The sequence below is a fragment of the Camelus bactrianus genome, chromosome 14 (genome assembly GCF_048773025.1).
Source record: "Camelus bactrianus isolate YW-2024 breed Bactrian camel chromosome 14, ASM4877302v1, whole genome shotgun sequence".
In the NCBI taxonomy this organism is placed as follows: domain Eukaryota; kingdom Metazoa; phylum Chordata; class Mammalia; order Artiodactyla; family Camelidae; genus Camelus; species Camelus bactrianus.
The window spans coordinates 44,509,604-44,530,925 of record NC_133552.1 but is presented as its reverse complement, the minus strand read 5'-3'; the positions used below and the strand labels follow the sequence as shown (position 1 = coordinate 44,530,925).

Sequence of the window (21,322 nt, the reverse complement as noted above, 5' to 3'; positions counted from 1 at the left end):
CAAAACTTTGCAGCTTAAAACCATAGACACAATTTTCACAGTTTCTAAAGGTCAGGAATTCGGGAATGACCCAAGTAGGATGGCTTAGAGGTCTTTCATCAGGTTGGAGACAAGATGTCAGATGGAACTACAGTCAAGAACTTCCTGGGGCTTGAAGGAGCCACTTCCAAGATGGCTTATTCACAGCTGTCAAATCAAGGCTGATTGTTGACAAGAAGCCTCAGTTCTTCACCAAATGGACATCTCATAGAGTTGGTTGACAAGTGATTCAAGAGAAAGCAAGATGGAAGCTAAAGTGTCTCATGACCTAGATTTTCAAATCACATTTCATTATTTCCTCAGCATCCTGGTTACAAAGGTCAGCCGCATTCAATGTAGGAAGGACTACACAAGGGCATAAACAGCAGGTGGTGAGATTCATTGGAGACCATTTTGCAGACTTGGTAACACAGTTTACTTTCTGGGCCCCAAGATTCATGTCCCTCCCACATGCAAATACATCAAACCCCTCTCGAGGCACTAAAAATTCTCATCCCTTAACAAGGTGAGCTCCAAGTTCAGAATCTCATCATTGAAATCAAATCAGATCTATGTGGGCAGGAGGCACCTCAGGTGTCATTCCTTAAGGACAGCCCCTGAATACAGTTCCTCTCAACTCAAATGCCAGTGAACTAAAGCAACAAGTTACCTGCCCCACACACACCCAATACACAATGGTGGGACAGGTGTCGGGTAATGGCTTGACATACTCCAGCTCTATGTGTGGAGAAATCAAACTCACACTCATCCACAAAAATTCTGAAATTCTGCAAAGCATAGATTAGTAGGTCCTTCATTAGGATTCAAGGTCAGAGAACACTTCCTTTACAGCTTTTTGCTTCACCCTCTGGACTCTTGGTTCCACTTTAAAAATGATCTTTCCATTTCCTTGAAAGGTAGCTTGTGTTTACAGAAGTGTAGCCTTCTCAGTCTGCTTCCTGCCTGTGGAAGTTTGGAGGACTAAAAGTCTTTTTATTTTGTAATCCTTTGTCCCTTTCAGTCTAAGTTTACAAAGTTTCTGCAAATACCACTCCCTCAAAAATACTATACGTCTTCTGTGAATCTTATCGGACTTCATTAGACAAAAGCCACAACCACAAATCCCTTCAAGACAAGCCCTTCTCTACTTAGGTCTGCTGAGGTGACAGAGCGATAACACCCTTAAGCTTCTTAGAAGCCCTACTGCTAGACTGGACAGATTTCCAAGGCACTGCTTTGGATCTAAGATCTTAAGGATTTTACAGCCACCCCCTCAGCTTCATCTTCAGACCACCTTATTTTCCTGCCAGTGCTTTGAATTTGATCTTTGCCTGAAACCATTTCTCAATTTTCTCCATTTTTTCTGGAAAAACTCAACATTTATTAACTTAAAGAGGCTGGTAACTCTCAAAACCTGCAATTCCCGTGCCCCCTTGTGTTTCTCAGCCTGCCCTTGACTTTATCTCTCACATTTCACTGTAGTCACCAAGAGGCCAGGCAGCGCCTTAACACTCCACCTGGAAATCATTTCAGCTACACCACCTAGTTAATTAGGTACTATATATATATATATATAACATATATATATATGTATAACAATCACTATGTTGCACATCAGAAAGTAACATTGTAAATCAACTATACTTCAATAAAAATAAAATTTCCTAAGTGTACGGGGTCAGTAGCTGTCATAAACAAAAATGGGTTCTTTAAGTAAAGACAAGATTAATAAGAGATTTCAGAAGCCCTGATAAGATCAAAATCCTAACTAGTTCTAAAGAAGAGTGAAGCTGCGCTCAGGGCTGTGACCTGAGGCGCATACAAGCAACACCTTAAACCGAAGCTCCCGGAATGGTATCACTTGGAAGTGTTTCCCATCAATGAACCAAGAGCTCCTCCCGTGCTCAGTCTGACCTATTATTCCCAGTAAAGTTCTAGGCCTACTTTAAGCAAGATTTTTCAATTAAAAAAATTTTTTTTTAAAAGAGCGTGTTATACAGTTCCTCCAAACCTGAGCACATGGTGGTGCTGATCAATTCATCCTGAGGCCAAGAGACTTGGCAACCTTGATTTCTTTTTTTTTTTTTTTTTTAACAACATGGTACCAAAGCCTCTCTACTTCTGGAACTGACAGTGCCAAAAAGTTGGCAGTTACGTGCCAGTAATCAAGAGTTTGTAATCATTGCTGGAGGCAGAGAAACTGAACTGACGTCCACACTTTAGAATAACGGTCTCCAGTTAGCCATGTCAGACTCACCAAAGGGGCACGCAGAGTCACCGCCTGGGTAATGCTGATGCACAAATTAAAGAATTGCTGGCTTAGCCTCTTGCTACTCAATGTGTGGTCCACACACCATCTGACAGGCCTGTCAGAAATGCAGATACCATAGCTCCACCCCAGGGCTACTGAATCAGAATCCACATTCTAAGATACTCTTCCAGGTGATTAGAGTCTTTGTAGACAAGTTTTCTAGCAAATAACAAAATGAGGAAACTATTTCCAAGTATGATTTAAAGCCGTGTTTCTCCCGGGTGAATGTGAGTCGCCTAAGGATGACAGAGCTCCCCATCAGATCATCACCAAAAGTACCTGAATTCCGTCCTTATGATACACTAATTATGATCAATCAAAATTTTTCGAAAGCAACTCCCAAACAGCAGAGTGACAACAATATCTCCAAATCTGCATTTTAAGTATACAGTTTCCGTTAAGAAAGCAGTTTAGTCACAATTTTGATCAGCTGGCACTAATTTTTTTAAAAAATTATTTGGGAGAATTCATCCTCTATTTTATGGCTTAGCTAATAAAACATAAGCTCTGAAGCAGCACGCCAACAATTCATGACTATAACATGCAGGTAAACACATAGATCCAGCTCCCACAGTTATTTGTGAAGAAAATGAACAGCTGGTCTTTAAGTTTTCCTTGGGTCCCTATTCTCCCCAGAAGAAAAAAGGCTCCATCATTTGCTGCTAAGAAAAGAACTGAGGACAAGGAGAGCAGCCACGTTTGGACACATGTGGAAATAGGAACAGGAACCCACCAGGAACACTTAGAAGGAAGTGCCCAGTGACACTGAGGGTCCGGGGGATTATACGTGACAACTACGCCAGCATCCTGGCGATGTGATTTTTCTCCAGCACTGCTCTGCAGAGCAGGAGCAGAGACCAGACCGAGAGAGACAAAACGGAGAGCTGGCAAGTTAGGGCAGCAACAGATCAAAGAAATGCGGGGACAGGGGAGGAGTGAGTGCTCTGGTAAATGGCAGAAGAAGTTATTGAAATGCCTGGTCAACTCGGTTACAATTAACTACACAGGAGCAGTAACCAGCTTTGTCAAACTGAGGCATGAATTAAGGTACAGTCTTGCATATCGTTCAAACTAAACTTTACATCAAAAATGAAGTAATTCTAACACTTACCTCCTCTGTTAAAGAAAAAAAAATGCTGACATAGATGCTTAAGAAGTCATGTCAGAGAACAGATTTTGGCGGTTGCCAGATGTGGAGGGTCGGGGGACAAGATGGGAGTAAAATCAAAGTTCTGTCCTCGAATTATCCATGTTGTATGTTCCAAAGTAGAACAAGGAATTGCTTAAAGAAACATGTCGTAATGATGCTAAAACGCATATTTTATGAATCAGTAAAACGTCTAATGAAGGAGAACTACTCAGTAAAATTTTAGAGGCTGCTGGGAATTCATGCTCATCAGCGCAGCGGCCCCCACCCCCCTTGAGAGAATCTTTCACAGGTGATGTGTCTGCCCTCATTTAAGCCTTTCCAGCCCCAGGGACTCCCTGCTTTATGAGGCTGACTCACTTTTAGTCATTTCCATAACAAAAAAAAAAGTCCAAAGACTCCCTCACTGTAATTGTAAAACACATCCTAACTCTGTTTGCTAATGCAAAATACATCTTGTCTTTCTCCCACAGGAGAGCCTCTGAGCTACTTAAGAGAGCTCTCCTGCCTCACACAATCCATGTGTTCCCCCACCTCACATCTCTTTAAAGATCCCTGGTTTCCTCCACATCCCTGGTCCCTCATGTGACACATTTTTTTCAGTTCTCATATTATCCCAACTGGCCCTCCAATTTTAATAACAGCTGATTTTCCCAAAATCCTCAACTTCTCATGAAAAGAAGCTTATAAAGTCTTGTTATTCATTTTGCACATGGGGAAACTGAAGTGTAAGAAGGATATGACTTGCCTAAGGTCATACAGTAAGTGGGGGAGCTGGGATTCAAACCAAGCAGTTCAGGTCCAAGCACTGTATTAATTTCCCATTGCTGCTGTAACAAATTACCACAACTTAATGGCTTAAAACAAGATAAGTTTACTGTTCTACAGTTCTGGAGGTTAGAAGTTCAAAATCAGTCTTGCTGGGCTAACGTCAAGGTGTTGGCACTGCTGCATTCCTTCTGGAGGCTCCGGGAGAAAACCCATTTCCTTTTCCTTTCTGAGGTCCCGTTCCTCCATCTTCAAAACCAGCAGCCTTGGGCTGAGTGTTCTTCCCACCACCATCTCTCTGGTTCTCACTCCCTCTTCCACTTGTCAGGACCTTTGTGATTCTACTGGGTCCAGCTGACTATCCAGGCTCCTCCCCCTCCTCAAGATCAACTGATTAGCAATCCTAATTCCACCTGAAACCTAATGTGTCCTCGTCTTGCAACATACTCACAGGTTCAATGGATTTGAGTGCAAACACCTTTGAGAGCTGTTCTGCCTACAACTACCATACCTCCTGAAAGACAGGTTCCTGTGTGTTACATCCTCCCTTCTCAGAGAGAAGCATCTGTGACTCAAAACAGGACTCCAGGTGTGGTTAATCAGAACAAAGTGCCAGCACAGAAAAGGTCAATAATAACGGTCATCCTGTAAAATGAGGATAACGGACTGACTGTGGGGATGGAGTAAGGAAATAGCACACTTCCTAGCATATAGTAAAGGTCAGCAAATGGAGAGAATTTACCCAACTTCTTGTGTTACAGACCATGAGTACTTTGCATTGTGCCACCTATATTACACTGTTGGCTGACTAAGATCACGTGCGATGGCAGTAGCCAAGGCTGACAATGACATCACAGTTCACAAGATGACCTATAAGTTTTAACAGACCAGGAGGCTAGATTCCAGATTTCAAATCTGGAATAAAAATAAGGCGGATAGAAAGAATATGAATTGGAAACCATGTGATCCTATTAGGTGTCATGGATAAAGGCATAAATGCATGATTTACTTTGTAGACAACAATCACTGGATTCATGTGATTTTTTTTCCAGCTAAAATGCAGTTGAAATGTATTCCTGATAAATATCCTTTTGAAGACTGAGGCCTATCAGATAATTTTTAATTCCAGGTTTTGATACCCAATACATGAGCTATGCCTCATTGTTCTAATATCTATGAACTAGACTAAGTACATTTCCCATGTTTTCACCCCATCTTTTTTCTTAAAATAAAAATAGGGCAAGCATAAGCCCTAAGGCAAACTGCCAGAAACCTCTCTCAAGTTTACATGGATTTACATTCTGGTCCTTAAAACTGAGCATTTTAACTCAACTATTTGATTTTACCTCCAGACTTTATTATCTGGTCCACTTTTCCATCTCAGCGATACCAAGGCCACAACAAGAGACACTTTGCAGGAATTAAGGCGGATGCCTAAAAGGAGAAGGCTGATAATATGAATAAATAAAATATACATGAATAAAACGGGCACAGTGTTGAGGAGATGACAAAAGAGAACAAGGAAATCAGAGACCCCCGTCCTGTACGGGACACACCATACAGTGGTGGCCTTCAGGGAATGCAGGCCTGTTACCAGATTCACTGAGAAGCCAGCGATGAGGATTTTATTTAAAATCTGACAGTATGCAAGTATTGGCTCAAATTTTAAAAACAAGCAAAAACAGTTTAAGTCAAACAAAATCCATCATGGGCCATTTCATGACCTCTAGCAGGTCTCCTGAACCCCCCGTGGGACCAGCCCAGTGATCTGCTGCTTTAGAGACAATTGCCTGTCATGGGCAAGGCTGGCTTCTAATGATTATTTTCCTTCTTATTAATTAATCACAAACCATCCCTTTAAACATCTTTTCCATGATGCTGCCAGGGAACAACATCTGAATCATCATTGGTCACTTTTTTTTTTGACATTTACAAATCTGCCAACCCTGGCAAATTGCCTCATCCTCCACAGATTCTCTCTTGATTCTGTATTTGTATCTTCTCAAGAAACTACAGATACAAAAATCCTGGCTTCTCTGTCAACCCATAAGTAAGTCCTACACACTCTGTCCATCAAAACATTTGAAAACTCTGATCACTTCTCACCATTCCCAGTATTACCACCATCCTCTCTTGCCCAGACTGCTGTATTAGTCAGAGTTCTCCAGAGAAGCAGAACCAACAGAATACAGAAAGAGAGAGAGAGATTTGTTGTAAGGAATTGGCTCATACGATTATGGAGGCTGAGAAGTCCCACAACCTGCCCATCTCCAGGCTGGACGCCCAGGAGAGCTGACGGGGTAGTGCTAGTCCGTGGACAGAGGCCTGAGAACCAGGAGAGTCAGTGAGGTGGTGCGAGTTCCAGTTCAAAAGCCAGCAGGCTTGAAAACCAAGAAAAGCCAATGTTCCAGTTCAAGTCCGTCCAGAGGTAGGAAAAGACCAACATCCTAGCTCGTGCACTCAGGCAAGAGTAACTTCCTCTGACTCACAGAAGGGCTGGACTTTTGCTTCTAGGCAGGCCCTCCATGAATCAGATGAGGCCCACTCTTGTTAGGAAGGGCAACTGGCTTTACTCAGTCTACCAATTCAAGTGGTGCTCTCATCCAGAGCATGTCACAGACACACCCAGAATGATGGAACAACATCTGACCAAATATCTGGACATCCTGTGGCCCAGTCGAGTTGACATGTAAAATTAATCACAGTTACTGAACAGCTCCTTAACTGGCTTTTTCTGCTTCTCGTCTTAATTTCCTTCAATCTATACTTCACACACCAACTCATGATCTTTTTCATTTTTAGGTTTTATTCAGATATAATTCTCATACTTTACAAATCACCCAAAGAGCATAATTCAGTGGGTTTTAGTGTATTCATGGTAGCTGCACCCTTTACCACAGACAACCAATGATTTCTAACAACAAATTAAATTGCCCTCAAAAGCACCCCAGGGCTTCTCATCACACTTAAGAGTGAAATGCAGCCTACTCACCAAAGCCCACAAGGCCTTAACAACCCTGCTGGCCGACCTCTCTGCCTCAGACCCAGAGTCCTCTATAATAGGCCAGCTTGATCCTACCTTGATTCCCCACTCTTTCCCTTCTGTCTGGAAAACTCCCACCCATCCCCATATCTTCCCACTCCCCGACTTCATTCAGGTCCCTCATCAAAGTTCAGCTCCTGAAATAAGATGTCCCTGAGCACCTTCTCTGAAATTTTTCTCACACATGCACTCAATCATTCTCTACCTATTCATCCTTTATTTTCAGTATAATCATGGTAATTGACAAGGTATTACATAGTCATCATGGTAATTATTGGCACCTGACAGGTTATTATGGGCTTATTGACTATGTCCCATTAGGGAAGAACTATCTCTGCCTTGTTTGTGGCTGTATCTCAAGTTCCCAGAACAGTACCTGGCACAGAGTAGGTGTTCAATAAGAATTTTTAGGAAAGGAGGGATAGTCATGGGCCTAAAACCCAGCAAAGTGACCAATGCCCTGATACCAGTCTTACACCTGGGTTCTCTTTCTTATTAAACTTACCTGCTCTTCCCTTTCCAATTTCTACATTAAAAAGGTGCCAAAAGAGATGTTCTAGGTGTTTTTGTACCTGAATAAAACTGTCATATATGACATAATTTTACTCTGAATCAATTTTTTTTAACTCTGCAAGTTAATTATAGTGTTGCTTTAGGAATTCTAAGTCATTAATGTTTTGAAAAAAGTTGCCCCTGAGGCTGACAGTTGGCATATAAATGTTCATCTTAGATTTAAAAATGAGTAAGTTTTGGATCTCTAGGGAAGTGTTCCTAAACTTGTGCCAACGTCATGACTAAGAGATTATGGCTAAGAAAACAGGAGTTTCCTGATTTACGGTGCTGCATCGTTACAAGAGCATGGGAACCAACTTCAACGTTGACGCTAAGTTTCTAAGTTTCTACTCGGTGATGCTTATCTTTAATTTGGAGTTGCAGAGAAGTAGTGTGACAAGGAGACTCTTGAGGAAATCTGAAAATACCTTACAAATAACTCAATCGTCATTGGCTTATTCATGTGCCATTCACATGGAGGTGTTAAGGCATTTAGATATTAAATATCTAGTATTGGCTACCTTGAAGACAACCAGTGTATATCCCCTACAGTCTATTTCCTCAGACTTGATTACTCGATAACCCCAAAACATTTCAAAGTACAGATAGTGAGCCACAGAAATTCCAGTAAAATATACATTAGAAAAAAATTATTTAAACTACAACCAGGGAAAATGTCATTTTCAATGCATAAAGTGATCTTATTTTTAGTAAATGGCTAACTTTTATGCTATGATTTCTCATACAAGTGTAATAATACCTTTAAAAAATGGCAACACTATAGTACTCTCCTACATCTTTATTAAATCAGGAAAAGTACTCCTTGATTTTGTTATTGCTGTTTTGTTTTCAAAGAAAATAAAGAGGTTGGGAGACTAGAAAAATAAGAATAGCTTAAATTTTAGTGTTTGAGGCATAATTACATAGCTTGTAACAGTGACTCGCCCTCTCTTTGAAATAAAAACATTTCTTTAATGTAGTTTAAATCATGAGACCATAATTGTGCAATTTTAATCAAGTTTATTGCTACAGTTTAAATTCACTATCCCTACTAGGAAATGAAAGAAAAGAAAAAAATCTTTTAACTCAGTGAAGCTCCAAGGTCTGATCCAACGTATATGAAATTGTTTCAATACAGTAGTAGGTGAGAAATGGTAATTTATAGACATATCTAGCCTTCGCAATTTACCAACTGTGAGGAAATGAAGAATGTGGAAACTAAATAAGAGCTGAGACAAAAGTTGGGTTATAGGAAAGGACCTCAGTGTTGACCCCCATCCATTTAAGGATGGGGATCATGGCAGCCAGACTCAGCCCAGTGTAAATGCTGCTCTTTTTGGCTAAACAAACAAATCGGCAAGGATGAGTGAACCAAGAAGAATTTGCTTAGTGGAAGACTCTCCCAGTGTTGCTAGATGGAAGATCGCCTTCAACAAATCTACAGAATCAGCAATAAAATCCAAGACCAGAACAGACACTTCTGATCTTACCACTAAGTGGTTATTTTAAACTAGCTCTGCAACACCATCTTCCCCTCTCTTCCCATGCGGTCGCCTGTTATTAGTGTTCTGTATATGCCAATATCCAAATATTTTCACAAATGAATCTTGCTTGTTACCAACTAGAGAGATATTCCCTCTGAGACACACATTGGGTTTGACCCAGCACAGAGCAACCCTCAGTCACCACTCTTTTAAGCAAGGCATATATTTATATTGGCTACTCATCCAAGTCACAGTCTAATATTCCTTAAGTATTTTCTCTTCAACCATATAAAATTTATTCCTGCTTCTTACCCAGAAAAGTGCCACTCTTGAATAAAATAGTAATTATATTTGTATTTCTTATATTATTTCAACTTGGATGAGAAAGGAGTGGAAACAGAGTAGGCTTCCCCCCCCCCCCGAAAACACTCTGCCTTGAGGTCTCACATTTTGGTTTTATTTGGACAAAGAGCTCACAAGCTCAGTGACTCACAAACCTCCCCTCTCTCAACCCCTTTGTTCTCCTATCCACGCATTTATTATATTAAAATTATTTTAAAGGGATAAATATAGTTACTGCTTAAGAGTGATTTTTTTTAAAAGCATATGATAACCTGGATAAGAATATTCAGATTTTATAGTTGATTCCTTAGGTGAATTTTCTATTACAGCTAGAAGGGAACAACTAGATGTTTCAACAGTGACCTTGGCACGGACTAGGTTGCACTACTTCGCTGACACCCAAGTGTATACGTGAGTGAAGAATGAATCAGAAATAATTTTACAGAGATACAAGAACACTGACCACTAGTGACCTTCTGAAAAAGGGCAGTAAAAACAGACCCACAGATTTGCCTTATTTCTTGAATTAACCATTATGAAGGCAGAGGAAAATGACACAGCCTAAACTAGCTGGCATCTTTGCCTGTTCCCTGCATTCCTGAACGAAGACACAACCTTCCCAGCCACTATCGGCACACTTTGCACATTCCACTCTTGAAGGAATCTCAAAGAGTAACTCTTTAGAGCAAAGATGTTCAAATTCAGACCATATCTTATGCGAGTGTGGATATACTGAGGATTTTTCTACTGAGCCGACTGATAGACACAAACATTTAAACAGACAAATGGTTCAAAGTAGATTTTTCTGAAATACCATTGCTTTTCAAAGGGAAATTGCAATTGACATGGCAAGTATGAGCAGGGCAATCAAATCTCTACTTGGTCAGCAAACCAGACTATGTAAAAAGGGTAGTGTTTACTTTCTTGATCCTTTAGTTCAGTGGTTCTCAGCCAGGCCTGATTTTACTCATTGGCAATGTCAGGAGACATCTTCAGTTGTCACAAGTAGGAGATGGAGGGCGTGGTGCAACTGGCATCTAGTGAGTAGAGGCAGGGGGGCTGCTAAACATTCTACAAAGCACAGGACAGACCCCACCCACCCAATGACAATGAATTATCCGGCCCCAAATGCCAATAGTTAATAGTGCCAAGGTTGAGAAACCTGGCTTTAGAAAATCAATTAAATCATTAGGGGTCCAAGATGACTGTCAGCCTTACAGTTATTAACTTCCTTAATGTTTTCTACGCATACTGTATTACATGCACACTAACGCATCAGATGGTAAATATTATTCTGGTTCAACGGCTCTTTTCACCATCAGAATATCTTGCCTGTTTCTCAGGGTTTTGTTCTGAGGTAGTTTTTTTAATTCCCAAATAGAGTTTTGGTTTTGAGTTTCAATGATTTGAACATACCCACATTTAACACCAGCTAAGTTTTTAAAAGACTCAAACTCTTGGGTTAGAATTTTTTTGCACGGCGTTGTAAAGAACAAAGAGAATTTAAAAGATAAGGGAAAACGTATTTCTTTACGAAACTCAGCCAAATGAAAAAAGCGGTATCTCTAGAAGATCTATAAGAATGTGGTTACTGCCTTCCTAAAGAAAAAATAATCATATAATCATGTGAATGTTTCAAGCAAAGCATTCAATATATTTCTAAATCATCTTAACATCCCCCTCTGAGTGTTGTCATTGCTCAGAGGATATTCCATGTGTTTCACACAGCTCCATCTGCCATGGGTAAATCCACTGCTTTGGCTTCAAGGCTAAATACACATGGTAGCTGACATGGAATGGATGAAAGTCATAGCTGAAGGAAAGAGAGTTAGAAAGGAGTAATGGAAGAGGGGGCTTGGAGCACTAAACTCACATAGCTTACCAAACCCTTACACAGAAATCGTGTAATCGTCACTGTGTTTGACTGATTTTGGTTTGTCTGCCCCACACAAACCTCATTCATGGAAACCACTTCAAACCAGACACCTGGACAGAACAAGCCAAAGGAAATCAATACTCCTGACCACAGCCCACTTAGCCAGGACCATTTTCTCCCTCAAGGAACTCATCTCCCAGCTGGCTGCTGACCTGTGGTATCTGTTGCCTGGAAAGAAAAGGTAATCTGATCCATTCGGATTCCTCTGTTAGGAAACTCAACTAAGGGATGCCATTTCTTGCTAGAAATGAGGCAGGAAAAAGTAATTGTGAGGAATTCATCTGCCACGTTTATGCCTGAGCACTAGGTTAATGAGAGTCCTCAGGAAAATCCTTACAATAAAACACTCTTCATCTCATTAGCTCGAAAGCATCTTTGCTCTTTGCTACTAAAAAAGTATTAACTACACGCAAAATGGGTAAATCTGATTAAAATCTTTGAATGTACCAGTGTGAATTCCTGGTTTTAATATTGAACAGGGTTATGCAAGATGTTACCATGGGGGAACCTGAGTGAAATGCACAGAGGACCTCCTTTACTGTTTTCTTGCAACTTCCTGTCAATCTATATTTCAAAATTAAAAGTCTTTTAAAAAGCGAGTATTAACTAAAACATTTATCTATCTGTATATGTTTCCCAGGATTGCCATAACAAAGTACCACAAACCAAGTGGCTTATTGTCCCACAGTTCTGGAGACTAGAAGCCAAAAATCAAGGTGTCCACAAGGCCATGCTCCCATGAAACCTGTAGAAGAATCCCGCCCTGCCTCTTCCGGCCCCTGGTGTTTTGCTGGCAATCTGTGGTGTTCCTTGGCTTGTATGTGCCCGACTCCAACCCTCGGTCATCACATGGCTTTCGTCCTGTGTGTATCTGCCTTCATATGGCCATCTTCATACAAGGACACCAATTAGATTAGATTAGGGTGCCTACTCTACTCCATTATGACTTCTGTTCCCGTACTCCATATGACAGCCCTACTCCCAAAAGGTCACATTCTGCGGCACTGCAGTTTAGGACTTCAATATACAGGCAGACCTCAGAGATACTGTGAGTTGATCTCCAGACCCCCACAATAAAGCAAGTATCACAATAAAGCAAGTCACACAAACTTTTTTGTTTCCTAGTGCATATGAAAGTTATGTTTACACTATACTAGAGTCTATTAAGTGTGCAATAACATTATGTCTAATAAAAACAACATGCATGCCTTAATTAACAAATACCTTATTGCTGAAACATGCTAACTAGCCATCATCCGAGCCTTAGGAGAGTCATAGCAGTAACATCAAAGATCTCTGATCACAGATCACCAGAACAAATAATAATGAAAAGGTATGAAATACTAACAGAACTACCCAAATATGATCCAGACACATGGAGTGAGCAAAGACTGTTAGAAAAAATGGCGCTGATAAAACTTGCTTGATGCAGGGTTGCCACAAACCATCAATTTGTTAAAAAGTGCAATATTTGCAAAGTGCAGTAAAGCTAAGCACAATAAAACAAGGTCTGCTTGTATATTTTTTCGGGGGGGACACAACTTAACCTATAACCCATCAAAGGCCTAATTCTAAGCCTAATATTTTCACAATGGAAATCCTGTTCATTCATTCAAAAAAAATTGTTGATCTCCTATATGTTCCAGTCACTATGTTAGGTGCTGTCAACACAGAAATTACTAGTATGCAGAGCCTGGCTCAAATTTTATATCTTTTTTCTATAAATGTTAAAAACTAAAGCTTCTGACATATGGCTTTTGAGGACTTCTTAGAGGTCAATCTTCATAGTCCGACGACAGCTGCTCATGGGTACTCAACAAACGTCAGTCTACTGTAATTCTCTGCAGCATGTTTATTATCTGGTACTTTCTTGCTCATTTGTTAATTTATCTGCCCAATCCCCACTCCCCTACTAGAACATAAAGTCATTGACAATAAGGTCCTTATCTATATCTGTCTTTTCTCCTCCAATAGACCCCTATAAATCAGAAAAATTATTTGTTAAAAGAATCATTTGTTTAAAGAATACATGTGATACAAAAGAACATTCACTGAACATCTGTATGTCAGACTATCTACATATCATTCCTTTCCATCCTCATAACAACCCTACTAGGTAGACGCAGAAACTCTAATTCATACTTGAAATTGAGGCTTTAAGAAGTTTTGATATAAAAACCATCCTGATACATAAACATGAGAAGAAGAATTCAGATGAAGTTACCATGAGGCATGATAACGACTTCTGACCTGACTGCTCAGCCCAGGTCCAGGTCTGTGGCTCTGGTCACCCTCCTGATCCTACGTCCAATTGAAAATGCTCAATGTCCCGTATTTGGGAAATTATCCTATTTAATATACCAGAAATATATTTCATTTTAGTTTCTAGGGATAAAGTCCAAACTAGATAGAATTTCTGATGCTTGAAATAGAAATACTTGGAGAGACCTTTGGACTTAAATATAAAATACATTTGTGCTTTCATCTAATCATAGAATCAGAAGATTAAATAAAACCTCTCGTGGCCAACAACAATAAACCAGCACAATTTAAGTGTTCCAAATATGCAGAGTGTTTGGAATCAAAGGCTAGTTTTATTTTAAATGCATGTAATTGATCCAAGAAACGACAATTTAAAATCTAAGCATTAAACTATCTGAGAATAACTCAAGCCATTTGAAAAGACAGAAAGTACTTTCAATACAATTCAAACTTTTAATCCTCACAGAAATTACTTCATAAAAGTTATTTTCATATAAAGCTTATTTACTTCATTAAACTGAATATTTCTTCCTAGAGAGACTTCAGAAACCAAATTTCTTCAATTTTACTGCTTAAATAACACCTCTGACTTGTTATATATCACTAGAAGTAAATCACATATATATGTATATTGCAATATATGCATATATATGAAAGATTTTTAATCAAACCAAATTTGAGACCAATAAAAATATCACGTCAGCTGCTTACTCATAATAGAAATAGAAGCAACAGGATAAGAAGGGAAGGAATTAACATTGAGTCCAAGTGCTCTGTTGACCCTTGAACAACATAGGTTTAAACTGCACAGGCCCACTTATACATGGATTTTTTTTCAAGAAATATATTGGAAAAAATTTTGGAGATTTTTGACAATTTGAAAAAACTCACAAACTATGTAGCCTAGAAATTTCAAAAAAATTAAGAACAAGTTAGGTATATCAGGAATGCATAAAATATATGTAGATACTATCCTAAGATAGGTATAAGGTAAGTGATATTTAATATAAATTAATAACGTATTAGTTTTCTTCCTGTGTTTTATAACTTTGTTTTCAAGTACACTGTGCCCCATTCGCTGAAGAAACTGCATATCAGCCTATCAACACAGGTAAGTGTATTTTTAATGTAACAACATTTCTAATACTGTATTACGATTACAGCTGTAACACTGTATGCCATAAAAATCGTATAATGATTCATTCGTTAGCATACACGCTCAGCTACCGTGAAGCAATCATATTGCTGTTTCTTTGTTATCAAAGAATGAATCGTATAAATAAAATTAATTACACCAAAAAAAATTAATTAAATTAAATTAAATTTTAAAACTTTAAAAAAAAGAATGAATCGTTATACCTCTAAACCAATATGAATTTCTTCTTCACATTATTTTGTTCATTTCGATGTCCAGTGTTAGTAATATGTATAACATTTATACTATTTTGTATCATATAAGACAATATCGGCATAGGTACTGACAGATGATTCATCTTGTAAACAGATGATGTAAACTCATGGTATTGATAAATACAGTACCATACTGTAAGTGTAACTTTTCATCCTTATGATTTTCTTAACATTTTCTTCTAACTTACTTTATTTTAAGAATATAGTATATAATACATATAACATACAAAACGTGTTAATCGACTATTTATGTTATCAGTAAGGTTTCTGGTCAACAGTATGCTGTTAGCAGCTAAGTTTTAGGGGACTCAAAAGTTATATAGAGATTTTCAGCTGCACGGGGGGGTCAGCAATCCTAACCCTCGTACTGTTTAAGAGTCAACTGCATTCTATATTTCAAAAGAAAATTGTAATTTTCTGAGCTTTTAAAGAAAAATAAAAGGAAAAAACTGTAAAAATTCTCTTCTTCTCTCCTACACAGTTATTTCTAATAATAAACACTCTGCAACCAACTTATTCCTGTCAAAATTTTGATAAGATCTTCATGTCAGCTGCAAACCCAGAAATTTTAGTACTGCTACTTTTAATCAGGTTCCCGAATGTATTATAAGCAGCTTGACTATCTCAAGGATAACATACATTTTATTTACATCCCAGTTAATAACTGTCTCAAACTTGAGTGTTTTGGAAAATTAATTTTTTAACTGACCCCCTATCATCAACCTTGATCCTTAGGGATTGCTAACATTTGGAAAAATATCTATCATTTGTACTTAATTATAAATTACTTATTTCCAGACACATAGTCCCACCTTATCATTGGTCTCTCAACGGTCTTGACCCACCAGAGTATCTATATAATGAAAGTGCAGGGTATTTTTCATACACACAATTTTGAATTTAAAGTCAGAAGGAGTCTGGAGAATCCCCCACAACCATCGTATGGATAATATTACTGAGGTAAAGAGGAAGACAGTGACTTGCCCAACTTCACACAGGATGTTGGTAGGAAACCAGAAGAGCTGACAGGTCTTAAGTATGTTGTAAATACACTCCAAGGTCTGCATGCTGAGTGAGGGGAACGTAGAAGCATGAAGCAACTGAAACGTAACATCTCATGAACATCGGACAGTTTCCCTGAACTGTGGTCAACTAGCAAGCAGTGTGCGTAGGGCCGAACTTCAGAGAGAATAGGATCCTAAATAAACACAATTTGTGGAAGAAATAGGCCAAGAAAGCAGATATATGAAGTCTGAGGGCACAAAAAGCAAAACAAAAAAAAATAAACAGAATAAAGCCTCCAGGAACTACAGGTATAAGGAGGGGATCACCAAACACACTTTGCTTGAACAAAAGACCCCAAACCTAATTTCTATGATAATTCCAGATGAAAGAAGCTTTTGACACTTCAGAAACAGAGAAATCTAGTTTTGAAGGTAATTTATTACTTACCAAGCCTGCTATCGGTGTGGACAGTCTATTGATCTTCTTAATGACACCAGGTTTAAGCTTATTAATCAAACTGAAAGTAAATAAATAACACATGCGGTTATAAGAAGGCCAATCTTAGTGTTCTTTTTAACATCCTCAAAAATCACAAATGTCACTAATCCATCCCCAATATTTGTTTCAGGTCCAAGAGCCCAACAAAAAGCAAGCCACCAAGAAAATAAGTCAAGAAACAGAGAACAGCACTGGGAACAATGGTGAATGGACCTCTTGGAACATATAGATGCAATTTTACATTCAAAGCTATGTCTTTAAAAATAGTTCCACATTTGTTAAGGAAAGGTAATATTTGATTCTGTTTCAACAGTCAGTTTTAGAATCTCTTTCATTAAAATTTAGATCCCTAGGACCAAAGAATATTTTTTTCTATTAATCATTTTCATTGATTTTTGTTTTCCTCAAATTGATCTATGTTTTAAAGGTAGCTTCAAACCCTATTTTTTGCCAGATTTAAGGCATGCAGTGGAACTCATCCAAATAAGCAACTAGTTCCCATTGGTAACTCATTCAAGTCTATGACTGATTGCTTTGTTACCACCGCAGAATGCATCAGTAAAAATTAAATGTACCAGAACTCCCCAAAATAGGCTAACAGTTACCTCAAAATCCAACATTGAACAAATTTATGCTGCTATTACAGAATCTACAAAGATATCTGTAAATCTTTAGACTCTTAAACACTTTTAGAACCCAGCTTTGACACTTGCAATTCAGAGTACAATTTTTGGTTCTAGATCCTAGATTATTGTGAATTCTATTTTTTTTTTTTTTTTTTGCTGTTATTGCTGTGCGCTGATAACAGGGCCAAGCCACGCAGAAATTTAATGCTATCAATTCTAGTCTGGCTAATTAATCATTAATCACTGCCAGAAAACAACAATTTGAAACATGAATTTTCCTATTCAATAATGTTTCCACAAAAAACAATTCTTTACTCTGTAACAGAGCTCCAAAAGGAAAGCAAATATTGGAGAAAGAGTCAAACATTCTTAATTCACTGGTCTCTTCACAATGGGCAACAGAAAAAAAAAATCTGACACTTGTGGAATGTCACTCCTTCAACATTCCAGAGATTTATATATATACTTGAGTGTGCTAAAAATAAAAAAAGACAAAAGTCTCAATTTAATATCCTTCAGAATGTTGTTCAACAGGATTCAAAATTACAAAACAGTGGCTTATGAAGATTTAGCCTGGTGAACAAAAGATGTTTTTCTGTTTTCATAGTTTCTTCACACAAAGATCTCTAGACAGCTTGATGTAGATGATAAAACTGCTCCTTGACTGCATGCATTTCCTAGAACTACTCCTCTTCTGACTCCTAATTTCTTTTTTGTGCCACTGGAAACCATGTAGGAAGGCAGGCTTTCTCCCTTCACGGCCACAATATTTTTCTTTCACCACTATCTGAGGAGCTAGAAGAGAAGATTTTTAAGAAATGACAGTTTTAATTTCATTCTTCTAGTTGTTCTCTATTAAGCAAGTGTTCCTTGAATTCCACTATCAGCGGCACTCTTGCAACGCATGGAACTAATAACCAAAACATTACTTAGCAGAAACGTAATTCGTAGCAGCTGTTGACCACTAGCTTGGCTGCGACTTCCCTATAGGAACTTGGATCTTAAAATGTCATCTTTCTGTGACAGAAAAAGTCAGACACCAAGCTGGGCTGGAGCAACTTAATAAAATGTCACGGAAGTCTGACATCAGTTGTTCCTTATTAAAGGAACAATGTCATAAATTCCTCCTCCACCCATTTGAGTCACTGGTGACTTTGGCGAGATCATTCAGTTCACCTGTTTACTTCACTTGTCATTTCTGTATTACAGCATTCGTAATTTCAGGATAATTTTTTTTTAATACAGTTTCTGGCGTGGATAATAGCATAGCCTACTCTCAATTAAGTCAGCCAAAGGAAGCAAGGGATTGAGGCAAAGGAAACAGCACAGATAAATGATGTCCCCAATAATTATGAGGTTAATGGACACCTCCCTCAGAACATTCTAGACCTACTATTTAGAAGCAGCATACACAGTGAGTTGGTGTCCTCCGAACCCAAGCCTCCTCATACGTGTACAAACACAGAAATAACCACAAGGTTAAAACAATACTCTGGATAACATGCAAACTGCCCTCCAAAAAGCCAAGTCACATGAGAGGAAAATGCTATTTTAGGTTGTCAATTGTTAAAATGGTATCCATTCTAAGCTCTAGAATATGGAGAAAACGTACCTACAGTTTTGGCAAACAGTGAACATCCAATACAACTATGAATCATGAGTAATTATTTTCATAACCAATTAAAGAACAAACTCTTAGGATATTTCAACTAAGGAGAAAAATAGGTTTTATAAAATCTGAACTTCTGTGAAATTTAAGTCTACCTAAAGGAACAGGACATTAATCTAATGTTACATAAAATAAAACAATAGAGCCATACAAGAGAGACACTTCTCTCTTTGACAAACAGAACTTCTTTGCGGAGCAAGTGCTCTTCAATTACACATGTGGAGTTCCTAAAGGCAGCACTGACTTCGGGTCACTGGCTTTATTCAACAACCATTCCAGATAACCTTCCAGATACCTCTATACACAAGGACCCAGAGGCAGCCAAGGGACCACTTTAACTGCCTTCGCCCCATGGCCCACCCCCCTAACCCTAGGTAGAATCATACCTCAAACCCCCATCCCTCGGGCCATGGCATAAACCTGGCTATGTGCTCTGCCAGCACGTCAGACGTGTGTTCTCTTGGTAAGATGAAAACCAGAAGAGGGAACACCCGCCGTTTGCATTCCTGCCACTAGGCCCATGACCTCTTCCCTTCAGCTCATTCCTCCAATTATTATCTACTTCCTTTTCTTCTCCTCCCCAAAATGTATCGCTCCCTCCCTCCAAGGGAGTTGAGTTACACAACAGACACTAGGAAGTTGCCTCTGTTCAGAAACCTCATCCCCAGTGAATGTGACCTGACTTTAAACATGACTGAGAGGCGACAAGCCAAGAAGACCACACAGAGAGCTCAGTATGGCATCCAGCTCGCTTATAAAAAGTTTCAGTGAGAACCAGAACGTGATGCCTGTCTCTTGGTCTCCAGGAACTAGTCCCAAATGCCAACCATCATTTCCCCTTAATCAGAAAGCTCTTCAGCAGAGAGAGAAAATTCAGACATCTTTCATTCAACTTCCCATTTCCAAAGATTTTTCCAAATGGACCAGAAAGACTGAGATCTGAGAACATTATCAATACACTGAGGGTGAACTTGTTAACCTACGAAGTATTTAACTAGTCATTCACACGTACATATTTCTAATATCTCTCTGTCGACTACATTTTCTAAATATATACCCCCACATTATTCAAGCTTTTCCTATCAGTAACTAAATATTTATTTAAGAGATACAATAAAGATATTGTGCAGTTCCTTGCAAATTAATGCAAAATGCCTTGTTTTATCTATTATTCGGCACTTAATCATTTGCCTGGGTTTCTTCTCGATGCAGACTCAGCTCAACAAACACATGAACACTTACTAAAGAGAGAGCACTGTGTGCTGGGATCAGCCACAGAGCAATCAGGCAGTGAAGATGCTAAGTGCAAGGATGTTCTTTCATTTCAAACACATCTCTTCACAGTACCGAGGGACGTGGCATGTCAAATATTTTATAAAATCCACTGTCAAACTTTTAATGTAGGAATTCTTCTGTGAAAGATTCAAAATCTCTATTTTCTTTGTAGAAATAAATTTAGAAGAAACTTTGGTTTCATGCAAATGCTGGCAGTGATGTTTTGCTCTTCCTAAAGAGGATGTCTCCCCTTTGTTGTTTTTTTCCTGTTGCCAGACAAGTTAAACATTAGTGTTCTCTCCTAATTGTCAAATGTAGATCAAGAGAGTAAACTCTCTATCAGAGATATTAATTTGGAATGATTATCTTAAGTAAATCCCTTACTGAGATTTTTAATTAATTATCTCCAGCTAAATTCATAAGTTGTAATATTTTAAAAATAAAAACCACACTGAATAGTGATCAATATGGTACCCATCACACGTCCATGGGTAAAGCAGTAAGCATATGTAACTTACAGTTTTAAAGTTTAAAATCATTCAATACAAAATTTTACTATCACTTTAGTATTTTCAGACTGGTAGCAAAATTAATACATATTTAATTTCTAAAATTCCTGTGGTAGTAATTTTGAATACTGCTGAATTAGAATACAACACAGATAAATGGTTAACAAGACATGTTAAGATGGGAGAGTGTGGAGCAGCAACAGTCAGTTCCAAGGCAACTGATCATCATCACTTTGTGAAGACAGGACTTTCTTTTCAGCCTCATTGTTATGCCTGAAGCATCCTGAAGTGAGTCTAGCAAAGCTCTAGAGCAGTCTGACAGCGGATTCCCCTTTTCTAGGCAACCTCAATAGTCAGAGCACTACCAGATCTTGCTGAGTAACAGGACATTCCCCAATACCACATCAACAGCAAAAGGCGTTGAGCAGGAGGACTTCAGCTTCCTGTCCCAGCTCCGCTCTTACTAT

At 38.7% G+C, this 21,322-nt stretch overlaps 1 protein-coding gene across 23 annotated transcripts in view; it reads right to left on the bottom strand.

The window, feature by feature from the left end:
• The window catches only part of LMO7 (LIM domain 7), a 189,907-nt gene that overhangs the window by 95,654 nt on the left and 72,931 nt on the right, over positions 1-21,322 (bottom strand). For all 23 annotated transcript variants that reach the window (XM_074378343.1, XM_074378344.1, XM_074378336.1 and 20 more), the window contains one exon: positions 16,726-16,795. In XM_074378343.1, the coding sequence (XP_074234444.1) occupies positions 16,726-16,795 (70 nt within the window). The remainder of the gene's footprint in view (positions 1-16,725; positions 16,796-21,322) is intronic.